The sequence below is a fragment of the Peromyscus leucopus genome, chromosome 20, assembly GCF_004664715.2.
Source record: "Peromyscus leucopus breed LL Stock chromosome 20, UCI_PerLeu_2.1, whole genome shotgun sequence".
NCBI classification, from domain to species: Eukaryota; Metazoa; Chordata; class Mammalia; order Rodentia; family Cricetidae; genus Peromyscus; species Peromyscus leucopus.
In genome coordinates, this window is record NC_051080.1 from 41,744,563 (window position 1) to 41,764,643 (window position 20,081).

Sequence of the window (20,081 nt, forward strand, 5' to 3'; positions counted from 1 at the left end):
GAATTTTGAATAAATCTCTGCATTCAAGAAAGAAGCCAGTTGGGGATTTAGCTCAGTGGTAGAGTGCTTGCCTAGCAAGCGCAAGGCCCTGGGTTCGATCCTCAGCTCAAAAAAAAAAAAAAAAAAAAAAGCAGGGCCATGGTGGCACACACCTTTAATCCCAGCACTCGGGAGGCAGAGACAGGTGGATCTCTGTGAGTTCGAGGCCAGCCTGGTCTCCACAGCGAGTTCCAGGAAAAGTGCAAAGCTACACAGAAACCCTGTCTTGAAAACAAAAAACAACAACAAAAAAAAAAAAAAAAAGAAAGAAAAAAAAAGAAAGAAAGAAAGAAAAAAAAAAAGAAAGAAAAAAGCCATCATCATCCGTTAATATTATGCATGGGAGGAACTAGTCTGGTCTTGGGTTTAGTCACATTGTTAACTCCTACAATGTGAGAGACTGATAAGAAAAGCAATTGGAGGTCTGGAGAGATGGCTCAGCAATTAAGAGCACTAGCTGCTCTTCCAGAGGTCCTGAGTTCAATTCCCAGCAACCACATGGTGGCTCACAACCATCTATTGTGGGATCTGATGCCCTCTTCTGGCATGCAGCTGCACATGCAAATAGAGTACTCATGTACATTAAAAGATAAAATTGAAAAAAAAAAATCAGTTGGAGAAGGGGCTTAGCCAGCTGTGAAAGGGAACTGAGAATTTTCAGCCAAGGCATCAAACGTGAGTGAAGAAGGCTTTGCGAAACATCTTACCACAGCAGCCAAGTCCCTGGATTAAAGTCTCTGTCTATTTTCCTGACTGGACTCCAACCAGTACAAATAGAGTTGATTGCAATCCAAATCTTTAAATGCTGATAGATTGTACAGAGTGCATATTAATATCACTATTAATCAGGATCTGTTGTTTCATTGTTAGTCACATGACCTGCCACTAATGACTCCATCTGCCCTTCATCTCTCTCTCTCTCATTGCTTTTGCTTTCCCCTCGGAGGCAGGGATTGCATCTCATGCACTTTGTCTCCAGCCTCCAGCCAGCCCTGACCAAACCGACAGTGTATGCTTTAACGACTGTAATTAATCATGAGGTCTCCCAGGGTACATCAGTCTGATACTTTCACGTTGGCTAAAGTTCAGGCTGGAGCCCTTCACAATCCTGACCCTGACTGGGACAAGATCACATTCTTTTTTTTTTTTTTTTTTTTTTTTTTTTTATTCTTTGAGACAGGGTTTCACTGTGCAGCCCTGGTTATTTGTCCTGGAACTCACTCTGTAGACCAGACTGGCCTTGAACTCAGATCCACCTGCCTCTGCTTCCTGAATTCTGGGATTAAAGGCATGAGCCACCATCACCTGGCTCAAAGTTTGAGAGTTAACACTGGCTACTGAGTTCTGTTGAATGGAACCTTCTTGCCTCCCTCAGATCGTTACTTTGCTGACCAGTGGTTTCAGAGCCCCAACCTCTTACTGAACATACTTTGAAAGACCCTAGCCCTTTAGGTTTACACCCCCAAACCTCAGAAAAAGAGAAACTTCAAGCACCAGGAAATGAGAAACTAAAAATCTAGTTCCAAGGGCAACCTGACTCACTACTCAATCACCCCTGCCAAAATGTAACAATGTAAAAAGATTTCTGTTAAGAGATGTACTCAACTGTGACTGGGATAGTTGCAGGTGTTCCAGGAAGGACCACTGTGACCTTTGTTTTAAATTCCATTCCTGCCCTGATAGCCCCCTTGAGGTTTCAGAAAGAATGTACATGCAGACGTGACTGTACCCACTCTGTGATCAGGCCATGAAATTGTATGGAAATTGTAATCTTGTGGGTTTTGTGGGGTTTTCCTTTATAAGCCCTTATTGGGCTGCAGTAAGATGCGGCTCTTGCTCTTAGGAGCAGAGTTTGCCCTTCTATATAGAAGCTTCAATAAAAACCTTGTGCTTTTGCATCAACTGGACTGGAGTCCACTTGAGACCCTAAACTTTGGGGTCCAACAACTTCTCCTCTCTTAACTTTTCACCCTCTGCCTTTGAATCTCAGATATTGTGTTAGGTGTTTCTACAGTTGCAGGCTTGCCAGCTGTGGCCCTGGCATATCCTGCTTCTTTCTGTAAACAGAAGAGGAGTCTTTCTGTCCTGACCACCTGGTCCCAAATAAATACACAAAAGCTTATATTAATTACAAATGTTTGGCCGATGGCTCAGGCTTATTACTAACCAGCTCTTACATTTAAATTAACCCATTTCTATTAATCTATATATTGCCACATGGCTTTACCAGTCCTCTGGCATCTTGGTTCTTGGGCAGCTGGCTGGCATCTCCCTGACTCTGACCTTCTTCTTCTGAGTCCTCAGTTTTATTGTTCTGCCCAGCCTTATCCTGCCTTCCTATAGACCAAAACAGCTTTATTATCAACCAATGAGAGCAACATACATTCACAGCATACAGATGGACCATCCCACAGCATTTCCCCCTTTCTGTCTAATCAAAAGGGAAAGTCTTAACTTTAACATAGTAAAATTACATATAACAAAACAGTTATCAAGCAAGAATTGTAGTAACAATATCTAGTCTATTTGTATTTGAAAAAGCCAAAGAAAACATTCAATTATCTATCCTATCTTGGTGAGCCCAAAGTTTTATATCTAATTTACCTTTTATCATAACTAAGAAAAACTATATCTAGTCTTTAACTCCATCAAAGACTCCAGAAGGATGAAATGTTACCTACTGACAGAGACATCAGGCTGCCTGGACAGTCACCCAAAGTTTCTCTATAACACTGGGGCATCCATCTTTGTAGGCCTAGAATATCTGACAGACTTTTCTCAGAAGCTGGGAATTTTGAAGGACAATCCTACCTTGTCTTGGCAAAGTTTGATAGTCACTTTTACTGCATCCTGCTCTCCAGTTTGGACAGTAACTGTCAGCATTGAGGCAAGAGCAGTTTCTTTGTCCACATGGCTAGCTTTTACCACAAAGAAAGCAAACTCCATATTGAGTTTCTTTGATGTCCATCATTTTCTCTGAAGTAGATTGGTGCTACCAGGAGCTGATGTGTCTCACTGTCACAAAAAGCCTTAGGTTATTATATATATTAAATGCCATATTCTGAAGGTCTTTGAAGTGTTTGGAAGCCACACTGGAAACAGAGCCAGGCATGGTGGCACACACCTTTAATCCCAGCACTAACCATGGAGGTCTGGAGGTCTGTACAGACAGACAGGAAGTGATGTAGCTGGGCAGAGAGAGGCAGTAAGAGGACAGGAACAGAAAGGATATAGGCGTGAGTATACAGGAAGTAGGTCCCTCTTTGGCTGAGGATTTCTTGTGCTAAGAACATGGCTGGCTTCTTTCTGTTTCCCTGATCTCTTGGCTTTCACCCCAATATCTGGCTCTGGGTTTTTTTTTTTTATTAATAAGACTGTTTAGCAATCCATCTTACAGAAATATACATACAGTATAACAAAATTAACTTTAAATTTGTATCAATAAACTAAAATTCATACCAATGTAAAATATTTTGAGATTAACTGTTGTTTTTTGAATTAGATTCAATAAACTACCTTTTTAACCCATCATTTCCATATCATATCCCCCTTTCTTCTTTTAGAAAGACATTGACTATAACCAACAATAATTTGTAATCAACCCCCTAAACAAAGACAAACATCTATAATTCATTTTTTGAGAATGTGGCATAGTTTTCTAAACTACTTTATGCTGGTTGGGGGCATTGGTAATCTTCAAGGACCCTGAGAAAATCAGGATAATTTTTAAATCTTGGCTGGAATATTCTATGAGGCTGGATCGTCTCAGTCAGTGACCTTGAACCTGTTTTGGATGTTGGATCATCTGGGCCATTTTCAGTGGTGTCTGGTCCCCTTGTTCTGAAAATATATAAACTTTTAAAGGTAACATACACATCTATATTAATACAAATATAAACTATGCATTATATACAAGGCAGCCAAAGATAATTTTTTGTTTTATGTTTGAACAGGTGAAATATTCATTATGTGTCTTGTAGTTACTTTAGATTTATTTTCTCATGTTTGTAGTTAGGATTTCAAGGTGGGGGTTCTTCCTTGATCAAGCCTGATTTTCCTTAACCCAAAATTAATCCATAGCCTCTCATTTTCTGTGGAAACAAAAGCATAACCTCTCCCCCAAAAGGACATATCTTTTGACTTAAATTTTGGAGTTAAGATATTTAAAAAATATATAGGTTGGTTTAATCTAGCAGCTTTTGTAATCAAATATTTCATAGCAGCTAAAAAAAAAATTTTTTTTTTTTTGGTTTTTTTTGAGACAAGGTTTCTCTGTGTAGCTTTGCACCTTTCCTGGAACTCGCTTTGGAGACCTGGCTGGCCTCGAACAGAGATCCGCCTGCCTCTGCCTCCCGAGTGCTGGGATTAAAGGCGTGTGCCACCACTGACCAGCAATAGCTACAAATTTTAAGACACAATAATATACATAATTTTCATCTTTATGTGGCTTATTTTCTTTATATTGTTTAAATAAACCACATAAAGATGAAAATAAGAATATATATATATATATATATATATATATATATATATATATATATATATATAGGGGGGCGGGTTTCGAGAAAGGGTTTCTCTGTATAGCTTTGAAGTCTGTCCTGGAACTTGCTCAGTAGACCAGGCTGGCCTCTGGCTTAAATCTATATTTTAAATCTCAGACTGTATATACTTTCTCTTCTCTCTTTCAAGCCTACAGACATTTTTTAAAACATATTGTGACCTGTTCTGAGGCGTTTTTGTCTGTATGAGAAAAACCCAAACCCACAGCATAGTGTGTGGGCATAGCTCATGCTGGCTGCTCAAGCATGCAGGCAGTGCCGTGAGATGTCTCTCTGTATCATGGCCTGTATGAGAGGCATGAGACTCAGAAGCTGCTCTTGGCTCTGTTTTAGAACCTTTTTTTAAGCTCTCTCAGGTTTTGTGTGGGTGGAGTTGCCTCACTTTGGTTGTCAAAAGTAAACGGAGGTGGAGCCTTTCTGTCCTGACCGCCCAGTCCCAAATAAGCACATAGATGCTTATATTAATTATAAATGTTTGTTACTTACTAACTAGCTCTTACATTTAAATTAACCTATTTCTATTAATCTATGTATTGTCACATGGCTTTACCAGTCCTCTGGCCTCTTGGTTCTTGGGTGGCTAGCTGGCATCTCCCTGACTCTGTCCTCAGTTTGATTGTTCTGCCCAACCTTATCTTGCCCTGATACAGAACAAAACAGCTTCATTATCAACCAATGAGAGCAACACATATTCACAGCGTGCTCCATCCTGATTCTTTTGTCTCTTCCCCAGGCTGATCGAAACTTACCTGACACATCTGGATTTCCTTGTCACTGTAGCTGTCCTGGCGGAATTAAGGCATTCTAAAGAGACACTGGTGTCCCCTGGCAATCTGACTATTGAAACAATGGTCCCTTTCAAATTGGAATTTCCCTGGGAATCTCTTGCTGGGGGAAGGAAGAGGATTGAAACTGGTGCCAGCCAGAGGAGGAAGTTGTCTCCTTGAGAGAGATTTCATACAACTTGTCAGGCCACTCTGCGAGGCCACACCCTGCCTGCTTATACAGACCTCAGTTGTCTTGTACTTAAACCTAACCTTCATTCAGGCCCCCAAAGATGGATTTGGGGGTGCCACTGGGCCTCTTTATCCCTCTTCCCAAATTGGCCACATTGAATAAATCTCCTTTTTATGCTTCTCACCAGTATTTGTTGGTTTAATTGTCCTATTGAGGACCGGTGGTCAAACCTAGCTTGTTAGTGTTAGGATTCTACAGCCACTCCAGATGCATGACCACACGTGCAGTCCAGCAGCTAAGCAAGGGGTCTTACATCTGTGTCATCAGTGCGTGCGTGATGGCACAAATGCGCACAGTGCGGTCACGCAATCAGCGCATGCAACCAGCGCATGCATGGCGCATGAGCAGGGGAATCCTTAAAAAGCCGGACACAGACTCCTCCTTCCTCTCTCTGCCCCCCCCTCGTCCCCAGGCCCGGTTCTTTTGTCATCGTCCCCCTCCTCCTAATAAAGCTCTGATACTGGGTTTTGTCATGGCTTGTGCCTCATGGCCTTTCCACACGGTAACCAGCGCGGTTTATCATTTTTTAAAACAGTTAGAGCTGCTAGATACCAGCTCTGACCCTAACAACCCCAGTAACTTCAGCACCTCTGGGAAGCCCTCCATGATCTCCCCTGTGCTTTGGTGTGGACTTCCAACACACACAAGTGCCTCTCATGCTTTTATGCTCATTTTTTTCCCTCTGTGTTCCTCCTCTCCTCAATTAAACTGTGAGCTCGTTGTTATGAGTGGCTATTTCTTGCTGTGAAATGGTAGCTACACTCAGTTCCAAGGACTGTTACCTCCAGATACAAAGAGAAAGACCACTTCCACATGTGACCTATTGAAACAAGTTTTATTTTTAAAGGTGCACAGGCACTGGCCAGTCTGCTGTCTCTCCCTAAACTGGGATTGAGAGAGCACTTCAGGGCTAGGTTTTTAAGGTCCTTTTATGGGGAAGAAAACCACAAGGTTAATAGAGAAAACAAACAAACATCAACAAGACAAAACACAAGTAGCTGCAAGTGTGTTTACAGGGATGAGGTCATTGGTGGTTAGAAAATTACAAAGAAAAGCAAGAATTTTGGCCAGGTAGCAGTGCACACCTTTAATCCCAGCACTCTGCAGGCAGAGGCAGGGGGATCTCTGTGAGTTTGAGGCTAGCCTGGTTTACAAAGTGAGTTCCTGGACAGTCAGGGCTGTTACACTGAGAAACTGTCTCAAAAAAAAAAAAAAAAGAATTCTATACAACGAAAGAGCTAGAATATACATCATGGGGTGGGAAGTCATAATTCAGTGTAAGTTCAAAAACATATTTGGCAAGACACATCAGGTTTAGGAAACAAACTTTTCTTTTTCTTTTTCTTTCTTTCTTTTTTTTTTTTTTTTTTTTTTTTTTTTTTTTTTTTTTAGGTTTTCGAGACAGGTTTTCTCTGTATAGCCCTGGCCAGGAGCTTATATTCTTAACTAGAACTACAAGTTTATCCTTTATGGAGTGGTAACTTAACAACAATGTGACTCCAGTTCTGAAGGGAAGCCCCAAACAAAAACTAAAAGTGAGTAACCTAGCTCTATCTAAGTTCCTGGGGAAGCTTCAGTTCTTTTTGTTGCTGTTTGTTTTTGGAGATAGGGTCTACATAGTTCTGGCTGTCCTGGAACTTACCGTGAAGACCAGGCTGCCCTCCTAAATCTCTCTCTAGCTAGCTTCTAGTCTGTATTTTAAAATCTATAGCAATTTGGCAAACATGACTTCTTATCTTGAATAGTACATTTTCTGAAATATAAAATTCACTTGAATATGTGTCCTATGCTTAATAAATCTGAAATTCCGGCAGGAAAAGAGAGGTAACTATGGTAATTTACCAAGGCTGTGAATTTTCAGCGTCTTTCAATGCAGTATTCCTCATCCTATATTTCCATTCCTTTTTTGAGCACTAATGCTTGTCCAGTGGCTGTGGACATAATTATATACTAAAATTTTTGCAACCCTGAGGCTGGAACTCATATTTTCTTGCATGCGAAGATAACACTCGGCCATGAGAGGAAAGCCCCAGCCTGTAATGATCCCAAAGAGAAAATTATCTGCAACGTTATGAAGAAAAGAAACAAATACTGAGCTTTTCCAATTTCTTCCGCAATAACATCTCCACTCAAGGACCTGCATTTGGTATCTCTGGGGATAGAACCCGGGTTTGAACTATACACCAAGAATGTGGTAAGTCTTTGTCAAACTAACCAATCTTATTTGACACGTACTTAAATCTAAATCGAACCCGTTTTATTTCTCGTTCCAAGTCTGAAATAAAACTTTCACACGGACTTGTAATCTCACTTATCCGAGATTCTTAGCTATCACTGTGGTCAGTGGATGTAAGTCTTCAAGACAAAACACCAGCTGGAGGAAGTCCCCCCACCCCCATCCTCTGGGCTCCCTCTCAACGTTGTGTTGTGTCTTAAAGAACTCACGGCAGTAATTGTTTCTTTACAGCTTCAGTCATTATTAAAAATGTTGCCGAAGCACAGTGAGGATGCCCTTGACACACATCCTATTTTCTGGGAAAAGATTGCTACCAGAGTAATTGAGCTGGGAAGCTGAGACAAATTGCTCTCAGCGGGTTCCGCAGTGGTTCAAAGTACCGCAGTTGACTGGAACCATACATACCACGCACTTCCCTTCCTCCAGTTTGCAAGATAACTACAGTCCTGGCACAGCACCCACCGATTATCTATCTGCAAGCTAGACTCGAGGCAAACACAGCTGGAATGAATCCCAAGCAAAGTTGCACCCATTGCCGGAGGAAAGCTCCGGAGCCTCCCTGAAGGTCCAACAACCACGCATCTACTTGCGCAGCGCTCTGGACGCCCGCAGCTGGCTGGAGCCGGCGGTGACATCACGAGCCCCGGTTGGCCACGTGACCCAGGCCTCGCCTCCCCCGCCCCCTCGCGTCGCCGCGGTCTTCGAGCTCAGTGTCCCGCCGCAGCCGCCGCTCGGAGCTCTCGGGGCATCGCGGAGCCAGGGGCCGGGCGAACGGGTGGGGCGTCGGAGCGGCCAAGGAGAGGGGCAGCAGCAGCCGGCCGGGCCAGCGGGGCCGGGACCCGAGCGGACGAGGCTCTTGCAAACTTGTGCGCGCGTCGGAGCGATGAAGATGGTCGCGCCCTGGACGCGGTTCTACTCACACAGCTGCTGCCTGTGCTGCCATGTCCGCACCGGCACCATCCTGCTGGGCGTCTGGTACCTGGTGAGCGCGGCCGGGCGCCGAGGGGGCCACCCCGCGCGCCGCGCACCCCGCGCCGCCGAGTCTTTCCAGCTCGGCCTCGGCCTGGGGGCCGCCCGCGATCATCCGCCTAAAGTTGTATTATTAGAAAGTTAATTCTCGGGGAGAGCCGATCTGCAGCGGCGGGGGCCGGGGAGGGGGCTCGGGGCCCTGCGGGGTGTGCGGCATGCACGTCCACCCCGGTGCGGCACTGCCGTGAGTTCGCGTCCGAGCCGAAACGGTTGGGAAGTTCTTGCCGGTCTTGAGTGGGTTTTCCCTGCACATGCTTGTTTTAAAGCCTTTACACTGGGAAGGCACCGCAGTGTGACTGTGTCCCAGTCGGCCTGGAGAAGCCATCTTACACCCACTCAGGTTCCTGCCCGTGGACAGGTGATCCCTCCAAGCTGGCACGGCGGGCAAATGCAGTTTTTAAAAATGGCTTTTCGGGTTGGCGCTTTTAAGGTCTCATTTGTGTAGAGAACAAGCGGTGATTCTCTTGGGCGGCCGGGAAGCCTGATGGATTCTTGCCCTGTGACGCTGCCCTTGGTTGATGGTTGGCAGCCCTGAACTGCACCAGCCTTGAGTCGATTCCTCTGCATTTTGGATTTTGTGACATCATTTTTGGGAGTTAGGTCCGAGCTACTTGGCAATGAATAATACTGCAAGATGAAGCGCCTTAGGTGGTAGTTAAGTGGCATATATAACTTTTTAGTTAGAATACATTCTTATATCCCTCAGCACTTGTCTTCTCCCCGCCCCCCCTTGGTGGCTCATAGTTAATATTTGATAGTTTAAAAAATATACAGTATATCGAATTATAAACTGCTTTGTGCCATTTTAAGCAAAGCATTCCCCTCCCTTGTGATGTTATTGGCTATTTATAGTCTCAAGTTTCCTTTAGTTGGGCTCATTATGGCTATATAATAGAAATTTTTAGCCCTATAAGCTTTCCAACAGATTGTTGATATGTGTGGGTTCTGGCTGTGCAGTGTGAATGCAGATTGAACATTAGTGCATCGGCCCAACCCTGACTTTTCTTAAAGCCAAGGAATTTACAGAAATTTAAAATCAGGGTTGGAGTATAGTGAGCAGTCTCGAGAAGTGCTTTTGTGGATGGTCAGGGCAGACAGTCGCCTGCAGATGTCTGTATCTTCCTTGGAAGTGTTCAGACCAGCAGGCTGGCAAGCGCTTGGGTGGATGTAATTTGTAAAATCTAGGGCATTGCATTAGGCAAATGCACTACATGATCTACAGGGGAGATAAATCTACTTGAGCCCCGCAGTTGGCAGGTGGCCAACCAGGCGGTATCGGTGATAAAAGCAGCGTTCCCACACGCTTCCTTTCCTGAGGAGCCTGCCCTTTGTGGGGGTATTTGCAATGGGAAATGAGGCCTTTTGCAAAATAGCTTCCAAACAAGCTACTAGACAGGAAACCAGGGTCCAGTACTCACCATCTTTACACAAAAATCTTACTTATTTCACAATACTGTTGAAACATGTCTTCAGTAGTTGAGCTCCTTACAGCTTTAAATATAATTTGGTTATCCAAAACCTTAATTTACATTTAAAAAGGCTAAAGTCGGTGGGGTCTAAGGCTTGAGGAAAAATCAGGCACTCCTCCTTCCCTGAAACGCCCCCCCCCCCACTAGCCTCATGGTCTGGTGTGAGAAAGAGTTTTCTGGAAAAGGCTAAGAGTGGATGGGTGTTCCGAGTCCACTGTAGACTGAGACAAATAAAGTGATTTGTTTTCTGCGTGTTTTCTAATTGCTGTTTACCAGTGAGGTCCTGCATGTTGTGTTCTGTGCTAGTTAAGCCAAATTTAAATATTCCTAGTGAAGAGGAGGTTAAGAGCTAGCAGGTATTTACCATCCTTGGTTTCAGCTCAAGTGATAGCTGGCCCATCCCCCCCTTTAAACCTTTTAAAAAGTTGTGGTTTTGCCTTGACTATCAAAGGTTTTCAGAAATAAAACATTGACTCAGCCATTAGAGTTTTCTTTTTTTATTAGATCACTATTCACATACAGTGAGCTTCGGTTGTTACTTGTACAGTTCACTGGCAAATGTATAGACCTGCATAACTAAAGGTTTTGAAATTTTCTTTTTCTCTTCTCTACCTGGTCTCATTGAGCCTGTCAGCACTGGGGAGCAGGCCACTTTCCTACAGATTTTACTGTGTACACTTGTGTTCTGTTCCTTTCACTTAGCATGACTTCCTCCTGTTGGAATGTATGAATGGCGTGCTTGCTGAACATTATTCTGTGAATACACCACACCTTATTTGTCTGTTTGCCAGGGATTGAGCAGTTTCTAGTTTGGGGTATTTGATATATATTCAGCTGCTCTGAACATTCTTTAGCAAGATTTTGTTTTGAGACATATGTTTGTATTTGCAGTGGGTAGATACTATTGAGCGGAACCATTGCTCACCTGGTGAAATGGCTGACTCACCCAGTGCTAGCCAGTTTTCCAAAGTGGTCAGTTCAGTTTGCTCTGTTAACTACAGAGGATGAAGTACAAGCTGTCTCACGTTCACCAATATTTGGTGCTGTCAGTCACTTAGATTTCAGCAGTCTAGAGGCATACAGTGGTGCCGTTTAATTTGCATTTCCCTTATGAAGAGTGATGTGCAGGAGTTTGGCTTTGGTTATGAACCAATTGCATGTCTTTTTATTGGGCTCTGTCTCATTAATTTGTAGAAACTACATACTTGGATACCAGTTCTTAAATATGTATTTGTGACTGTAATCTCTCAGACTCTGGTTTGCACACTCTTGCACACACACTCTCTCTCTCCCTTCCTCCCTCCCCCCTCCCTTCTCTCTCCACACCCTTCTTCCCTCTCTCTCCACACCCTCCTTTCCTCCCTTTCCACATCCTCCCTCCCTCCCTTTTTCTCCCTTCATCTCTCTCCACATCCTCCCTCCCTCTTCCCTCCCTCCCTCTCTCCACACCATCCCTCCCTCCCTCTTCCCTCCCTTCTCTCCCCACAACCTCCCTCTCCCTCTCCACATCCTTCCTCCCCTCCTTCCCTTCCTCCTCTTCCTTTCTTCTTTCCTTCCATTTACTTATTTTTTTGAGGCAAGGTCTTTCTTTGTGGTCACAGCTGTCCTGGAACTTGCTATGTAGACTAGACTGGCCTCAAAATTGTAGAGTTCCGCCTGCCTCTGCCTCCCAGTGCTGGGATTAAAGGAGTGACTCCTCGCCCTACACACTAATTTTCTTTTCTTTGTTTTTGTTTGTTTTTTGAGACAGGGTTTCTTTGTGTATGTAGCCTTGGCTGTTCTGGAACTAGGTCTGTAGACCAGGCTGGCCTCTACTTCCTGATTGCTGAGATTAAAGGCATGGGCCACCACTGCTTGGTCAAACTCATTTTCTTTAATGAGACATTTTGGTGATTAGAAATCACTCAGAAGTATAAGATTTTAAGTTCAGTTTTCAAAGTTAATACTTTCTGTATCCTATGAAATCAAAGGCTATAATGTTTTCTTTCTAAAATCTATATGTGGTCTTAGCTTTTCTGTGAAGTAGAAGTTGGTATTCATTTATTACTTCAAAAGGCTGTTTAATGCTGAGCATGCCTGTAATCTCAGCACTCAGGAGCTGAACCAAGAAAATTGCCATGAGTTTAGAACAGCCTATTGAAATGGGTAGAAGGCCGGGTGTTGGTGGTGCATGCCTTTAATCCCAGCACTCAGGAGGCATAGGCAGGCGGATCTCTGTGAGTTCAAGGCCAGCCTGGTCTCCAAAGCGAGTTCCAGGAAAGGTACAAAAGCTACACAGAGAAACCCTGTCTCAAAAAACCAAAAACCAAAAAAAAAAAAAAAAAAAAAAAGAAAGAAAGAAATGTGTAGAAGAATGATGCTGTGCGTTCTGGAATGTTCTCTCTCTCTCCTGTAACACAAATCTTAAAAGGTCTTATTAAATAAAAAACCCAGAACCAGATATTGGGGTGAATAGCTGAGAGATCAGAAAAGCAGAAAGAAGCCAGTTACGTTCTTACCCGATTGGAGATCCTCCTCCAAAGAGACCTACTTCCTGTCTACCCATATGCCTTTCTGTTCTGCCATCTCATTTCCTCTCCACCCAGCTACATCACTTCCTCTTCCAGTCCAGCTCTGTCACTTCCTATCTATCTGTATAGACCTCTAGACCTTTATGGTTAACTAGTGTTGGAATTTAAGGTGTACACCACCACGCCCAGCTCTGTTGCCAGTGTGGCTTTGAACTCACAGAGATCCAGACTGATCTCTGCCTCCGGAGTGATAGGATTAAAGATGTGTGCTACCATTGCCTGACCTCTATGTTTACTTTAGTGGCTGGCTTTTTCCTCTGATCCTCAGATAAACTTTATTGGGGTATATAGATAAAATATCACCACACTGTCCATCAGAGCAGATCTGTATTCAAGGGTTCAACATTGTCAGTCTCGGTGTTTGAGAATGTATCTGTAATGGATATATGCAGGCCTCCATCATTCACTAAATAATACAGTATAATTATTTATGTCATATTTACATAGTATTAGTTGTAAGTAAGCTAAACACGACCTCTAAGAAGACATGCTAGGCTCTAGGCAAATGCTAAGCCATTTTATGTAAGATATAAGCATTGAAGGAGTTTGGCGTCTCCCCTTCTGCCCAAATTCTCCCATACTCATCTCTGACTATACATTTAGACTCCCCAGCTCAATGCCTCTATTTTTAGTTTAAAAAATTATGTGTATGAAGGTCCACCAGCATGTATGTATGTGCATACATCATGTGCATGCAGTTCTCTCAGAGGTCAGAAGGGGGTCATAGGTCCTCTGGCACTGGACAGTTGTGAGCTGACACATGGGTGCTGGGAACCAAAGTGTTCCTAATAACTGAGCCACCTCTCCAGCCCTGCCTGGTTCTGACACCCTGGTCTCTCCATTACAGCTCCATGTCCTGTTTATTTTTTTGTCTGAATCTTCCTCTTACCATCATTTCTCATTTATGCTCTGATTAGCTCTCACTACTGTAGAATAATGACTGATCTATCTTAAACAGTTAATATCTCTTTATCCCTTTGTCTTCCAGATATCCTTTTTATTTTATGTATATGGATACTCTATCTGCATGTATGCCTTTATACCAGAAGAGGGTATCAGATCCCACTATAGATAATTGTGAGCCACCATGTGGGTGCTGGGAATCAAATCAGGTCCTCTGGAAGAGCAGCCAGTGCTCTTAACCACTGAGCCATCTCTCCAGCCCCCACTCTCCCACTTTTTAAAAAGACATTTTTATTTATGTGTGTTTATCTGTGCCATTTGTGTGCTGGTGCCCTTGGAGCCCAGAAGAGGATGTTGGAGTCCCTTAAGCTAAAAATATAGGCTGTTGTGAGCTGCCCAGTGTGGGTACTGAGACCCCTGTTCATGTTCTCTGGAAGAACAGTAAGTGCTCTTAACTGCCGAGCCGTCTCTTCAGCCCTAGATATACTTTTAAATACGAATGGCTATGATGTTGCAAGCTGTGCTTTTTGTCCTCTAGGTATATTCATAGGGCAGTTGACAGTGTATCAGATTATAGGCTGTGAGAGGTCAGAATAGCTGGGCTTATTGGCTTTGCCACCTGGTTCAAATTAACTATGTAGTTCACTTTGAAGGCCTGGCCAACCTGTGTTTCACGCCTAATGTGTCCTCTTTGTACCCCCCAAAGTTATGGTATTATAACTATTGACTTGTCTGGGGATAGGACAGTCAATCTGGCATCCTGTGTTTTATCTTTTATTGTGTTGTCATGTCCCTTTTTAAAGTTTATTTTTATTTCATTTCACTTTATTTATATTTATTATTACTATTATTATTATTACTATTATTTTGAGACAGGGTTTCCCTAGCTGTCCTGGAACTCACACTGTAGGCCAGGATGGCCTTGAACTCAGAGCTCTATCTGCCTGCCTCTGCCTCCCGAGTGCTGGGATCAAAAAGGTGTGCACCACCACACCTAGCTGCCATGTCCCTTCCTATTTAGACCTCAGAGCAATCTCGAGTCAGGTGCGGTTGGCGGTAATGCAGTCGTTTAAGATGAATAGTTTCTTGCCAGCTGTCAAATTATACGACTGTCAGTAAGTCCAGGGCATAATATGGGCTGACTCATGGTACTGTATAGTTCTTACTGTCCAGTGTTTTCTCTGTAAAAGATTGAAATGCTGGGCTGAGGAGCCAGAGTTTTATTGTCTAGGCAGTAGGGGAACCACTGAAGAGGGGTGATAGTGTATACAGGGTGTTTTTATTGTTATTTTGAGACAGGATCTCACTCTGTATGTAGCCCTGGCTGGCCTTGAACTTACGTCAGATCCTCTTGCCTCTGTCTCCCAAGTGCTGAGAGTACAGGTATGGGCTGCCATGTCTGGCTAGCCAGCTTTTAGGGCAGATTAAAATGAACAGGGTGTTTGAGAGGGCTGGAAAGGCAGATCAGGGCGTCACACCTCTAGCAGGCTCTTTCCAGGCAGATCTCATTTGCTGATGGTGTAATATAGATGAAGGATTTATGTTAGATCTCGGTTGCCATGTGGCTTTTAACCATCTGATTTGAATCAATTTGGATAGTTTTACTTATTTAAACAAATGGCCTTTTTTCACTGCTCCTCCTCTCTGAGAATTAAGGGCAGCTCTGTAAAATATCAGCTGGTGGTGGGGTTGTTGAATGATGTGTATATGATACACACACACATATCATATATTCCCCCATTATGGGTAAAGTTTTACTAATGGTTATTGGTTGTTAGAACACTTTTTAAACGATATTTATTTTATATGTATGTGCATTTTACCTGCATGTATGTCTGAGCTCATGAATGCCTGATGCCTGCAGAGGCCAGAAGTGGGTGTCTGGTCCCCTGGAACTGGATGGTTGTGAGCTGCCATGTGGTTGTTGGGAATTGAACCCAGGTCCTCTGCCGAGAGCAGCCAGTGCTCTTGAGTGCTGAGCCACTTTTCCAACCCCAGTTAAGATAGTTTAAAGACAAGCTGGACAAGAATTAAAGGTTGCCATCAAAGCTGTTTATTAATATCAAATTCCCATGACCCCTTTAAGCATATCTAACAGAATATCAGGTATTAACTTGATTAAAGTGGGCTTTACATTACGAAGTACAGTATGTTTAACTGTACTCCACATGCAGGCACATACCTGTAATTCTAACAGAGAAGCTGAGGCAGGAGGATTGCTGGATACATAGCAAGACCCTGTCTAAAAACAAAAACAAAACTCCTGTAATCTGTTTTGTCAACTTTCAGTCTCCGTCATGAAGGAGGAAGAGGCCAGAATTCTCCCTTCCTGACCTACCCCTTTTGGGGAGCTTTTTTATTTTTAAGATTTTATTTTATTTGTGTGTGTGTGTGTGTGTGTGTGTGTGTGTGTGCGTGCCCGCGCACTACATGTACGTGGGTGCTGGGAACTGAACTTCAGTCTTCTGAAAGAGCAAGTTCTCTTAACTGCTGGGACATCTCTTCAGCCCCAGCGTTTGTATTTTGAGACAGGTGTCATGTATCTAGGCTGGCCTAGAACTTCCTATGTAGCCCAGGATGATCTTGAACTCCGGATTCTCCTGCTTCCATCTTCCGAAAGAAGATGCAGGTGAGTGAGCATCACTGTGCCAGCTGGGTTAATGTTGGGGCTTGAGTGATTCTCAAGACCAAGCAGTTAACTCACTTCCTTGGCTTTCTAGAACTTTTGGAACACTGGAAATTGTTGAAGGCTATGAACTGGTTTTTTTTGTTGTTGTTGTTGTTGTTTCTTATTTATTTATTTATTTATTTATTTATTTATTTATTTATTTAGAGACAGGGTTTCTCTGTGTTAACAGTCCTGTCTGTCCTGGAACTTTCTCTGTAGACCATGCTGCCCTTGAACTCAGAGATCTGCCTGACTCCGCCTTCTGAGTGCTGGGATTAAAGGCTTGAACTGGTTCTTATTTTGCTTGAAGCAAAATAAAAATTAGGCAAAAATCACACTGCAGTCACCAATAAGAACTTGAGGGGAGCTGGAGAAGTGGTAGCTGTTAAGAGGGAGCCACAGTTGTTGAGGACTTGACCCCCATCTGGTCTCCACAGGCACTTGCATTCAGGTGCATATAACCACACACACACACACACACACACACACACACACACACACAGGATTAAAATAATTAAAATCAACTAGGACTGGGGAGATGGCCCAGCTGTTAAGAGCATTTGTAGAGGACCCGGGTTTAAGTTCTCAGTATCCACATGGTAGCTCACATCTATCTGTATGTGACTCCAGTTCCAGTTATACACATAAAATAAACCTTTTTTTTTTTTATAAAGTAAAATCAAACTTTTAAAGTTTAAAATTTCTCTTTGCAGTTGCTCTTTCAAGGGATAATATTTCTCAGATTCTGTGAGGGGTCAAGGAAATGCTTACCGCAACAAAACATAATTAAACAGTTTGTTTATGCATTTTTATTTCATTAGTTTTTGAAAGATTTCTGTTTTATGTTTTGCCTGCACGTGTTTTTGTGTGTCCCGCCCCACCCCCATGTGTTCCGTACCGTGTAAGCCAGAAGAGGTGGTCGGAGCCCTGGCAACTGTAGGTTGTGAACCACCATGTGGGTGCTGAGAATTGAACCTGGCTCCTCTGGAAGTGTGGCCAATGCTCTCAACCATGGAACCACCTCTCCAGCCCTATTTATAAATTAAAAAATAGCCATGCGTGGTGGTGCACGCCTTTAATTCTAGTGCTTGGAAGTAGAGGCAGGCAGATCTCTGTGAGTTTGAGGCCAGCCAGGGCTACAGAGAAATCCTGTCTTGGAAAAAAAACTAAAATAATTTTAAAAATATACATTTACTTTGTGTATGTGCGTATGTGCACCATAGAGTGGATGTGGAAGTCAGGACAGCTTTGGGTATCATCATTCTCTTCATCCACTCAGGACAGATTGGCAGCGAGGGCCTCTCCCTTGTTTACAGACATCAATTGATTTGCTTTTGATCCTAAAATCAGACAGCCGTTCATTCTGTAAAATAGTGTTACAGTGAGCCAAGCCGAGGTTGACTTCCGAAAGAAACAATGTAAGAAAGGTCATTTCAAAGTTACCTCTGGAGCAGCAGGGAAGTAGCTGATTGGTAACAGGTTACTTTGTTCTGTAGGGGTTAAGGTTGAGGGAACTCTATTGGTTCAGGACCGTTTGGGGAACTCACAGCTGTCTCTCACACTGCCCAGCTCCAGTCGGGTGAGATGAGCTGCATCACTGGGGGCTCCATCTTGATTTGAGCCTGGTCTCTTTGGTCCCGAGCAATGTCTTGCTATTGATTTTTTTGGGAGGTGTGGGTGGGGTGGGGTTTCAAGACAGAGTTTCTCTGGATCTCACTCCGAAGACCAGGCTGGCCTCGAACTCACAGAAATCCGCCTGGCTCTTTAATAATGTGAATTTAGTTTTAAATTGTTAGTAAAAATACAGTTGAATTTTTCCAGTGTCTGTGGTCATCTCAGTGGAGGGGTCAGTGTCTGTGGACATCTCAGTGGAGGGGTCAGTGTCTGTGGTCATCTCGGTGGAGGAGGGGTCAGTGTCTGTGGACATCTCAGTGGAGGGGTCAGTGTCTGTGGTCATCTCAGTGGTGGGGTCAGTGTCTGTGGTCATCTCAGTGGAGGGGTCAGTGTCTGTGGTCATCTCTGTGGAGGAGGGGTCAGTGTCTGTGGTCATCTCAGTGGAGGGTCAGTGTCTGTGTCATTTCGGTGGTGGGGTCAGTGTCTGTGGACATTCGGTGGAGGGGTCAGTGTGTGGAATTCGGTGGGGGGTCAGTGTCTGTGGACTTGATGGAGGGGGGTCAGTGTCTGTGGACTTCTCAGTGGAGGGGTCAGTGTCTGTGGTCATCTCTGTGGAGGGGGATCAGTGTCTGTGGTCATCTCTGTGGAGGGGGGGTGTGTGGACTTGGGGGGGTCAGTGTCTGTGGACTCGTGGGGGGTCAGTGTCTGGGTCTGGGGGGGGGGTCGTGTGTGGTATCTCTGTGGGGGGGGTCAGGTGTGGTCTCTGGAGGGGGGTCAGTGTCTGTGGTCATCTCAGTGGAGGGGTCAGTGTCTGTGGACATCTCGATGGAGGAGGGGTCAGTGTCTGTGGTCATCTCTGTGGAGGAGGGGTCAGTGTCTGTGGTCATCTCGGTGGAGGAGTCAGTGTCTGTGGTCATCTCGGTGGAGGGCTCGGTACTGGCAGAAATGGAGGTGATTGAGAAGAAGACCACTACCACAGTTTAAAGCCAAATTTGAAGCAAGCTTTAGTTAAATACTGGCCAGGTGGATGGGCTCTGGGAAATGGCCCAGCATCAAGTATGGCAAGGGCTGAAGAAGGAAAACCCACAATTCATTGCATTTCCCATCAGGTCCAATCAGGGGCAAGTGTAATCCTGATGTATTTCCTGCCTGTGAACCTCTTGCCCACCTGTGACCAAGCACATCCGGTGCAGATGGGTCAAACAAACTTGTTTAGGGGAGTGAAAACATGTGGCTTGTTATCTCCCATGAACAATAGCCTCCAGCATTTCAGGAACTATCTGTCCTTGGGCAAGGGAATTGCAGATCAGAGGCATTTTTGTTTCATGGATCTCTGAGGCATAGTAATTAAAGCTTAAAATGTAATTTAGGCTCTCACAGCCTCCCACTCCACCATAAGGTGTGGCTTAGGTCCACATTTACAAGGTCAAAGTATTAGGACCAAATCCTGGGTTTTGGCAGTCTCAAGCCAGGCCTGGCCATCAATGTGCCAGTTAAAGAGAAAGCAGAGAAAAGGGACTTATTCAGTATGGCCAATTAGGAATAGGAACAAAGGGAGGTGTTTGCGTACTGACATGGATTTAAGTAGAGGGTAATTGTCATTTATTAAGTGGCACTGTTTACCATGTGAGAAAAGCCATGAGCTACAACCAAACCCTCTATGAGGGTTTATTAGGGAAGGGAACAGAAGGGGTGTGCGGAGGCCTATGGAATGACCGTGCAGGAAGAGGGGGGAGGAATAGGTGGAACCTGCTTTTATAGGTTCCCCGCACATGCGCATATGCACTTATGTAGCTACACCGTGCATGCACATAGATTATATGACCACGCTGCACACAGATTACATGATCATGCAGCACACGGATTAGTAGGACGTAAGGCCCTAGGATGACTAAGCACCTTGCCTGGCTACTGGACAGAGCATGTGCGGTCATATAACTGGGCGAGTGGCTAGGAATTCTAACAGTAATGTAGCCA

At 44.1% G+C, this 20,081-nt stretch overlaps 1 protein-coding gene across 1 annotated transcript in view; it reads left to right on the forward strand.

The window, feature by feature from the left end:
• The first annotated feature begins 8,434 nt into the window (after positions 1-8,434).
• The window catches only part of Laptm4b (lysosomal protein transmembrane 4 beta), a 64,498-nt gene continuing 52,851 nt past the window's right edge, over positions 8,435-20,081 (forward strand). The window contains exon 1 of the mRNA XM_028884459.1: positions 8,435-8,833. Coding sequence (XP_028740292.1) covers positions 8,735-8,833 — 99 coding nt within the window. The 5' untranslated portion in view covers positions 8,435-8,734. The remainder of the gene's footprint in view (positions 8,834-20,081) is intronic.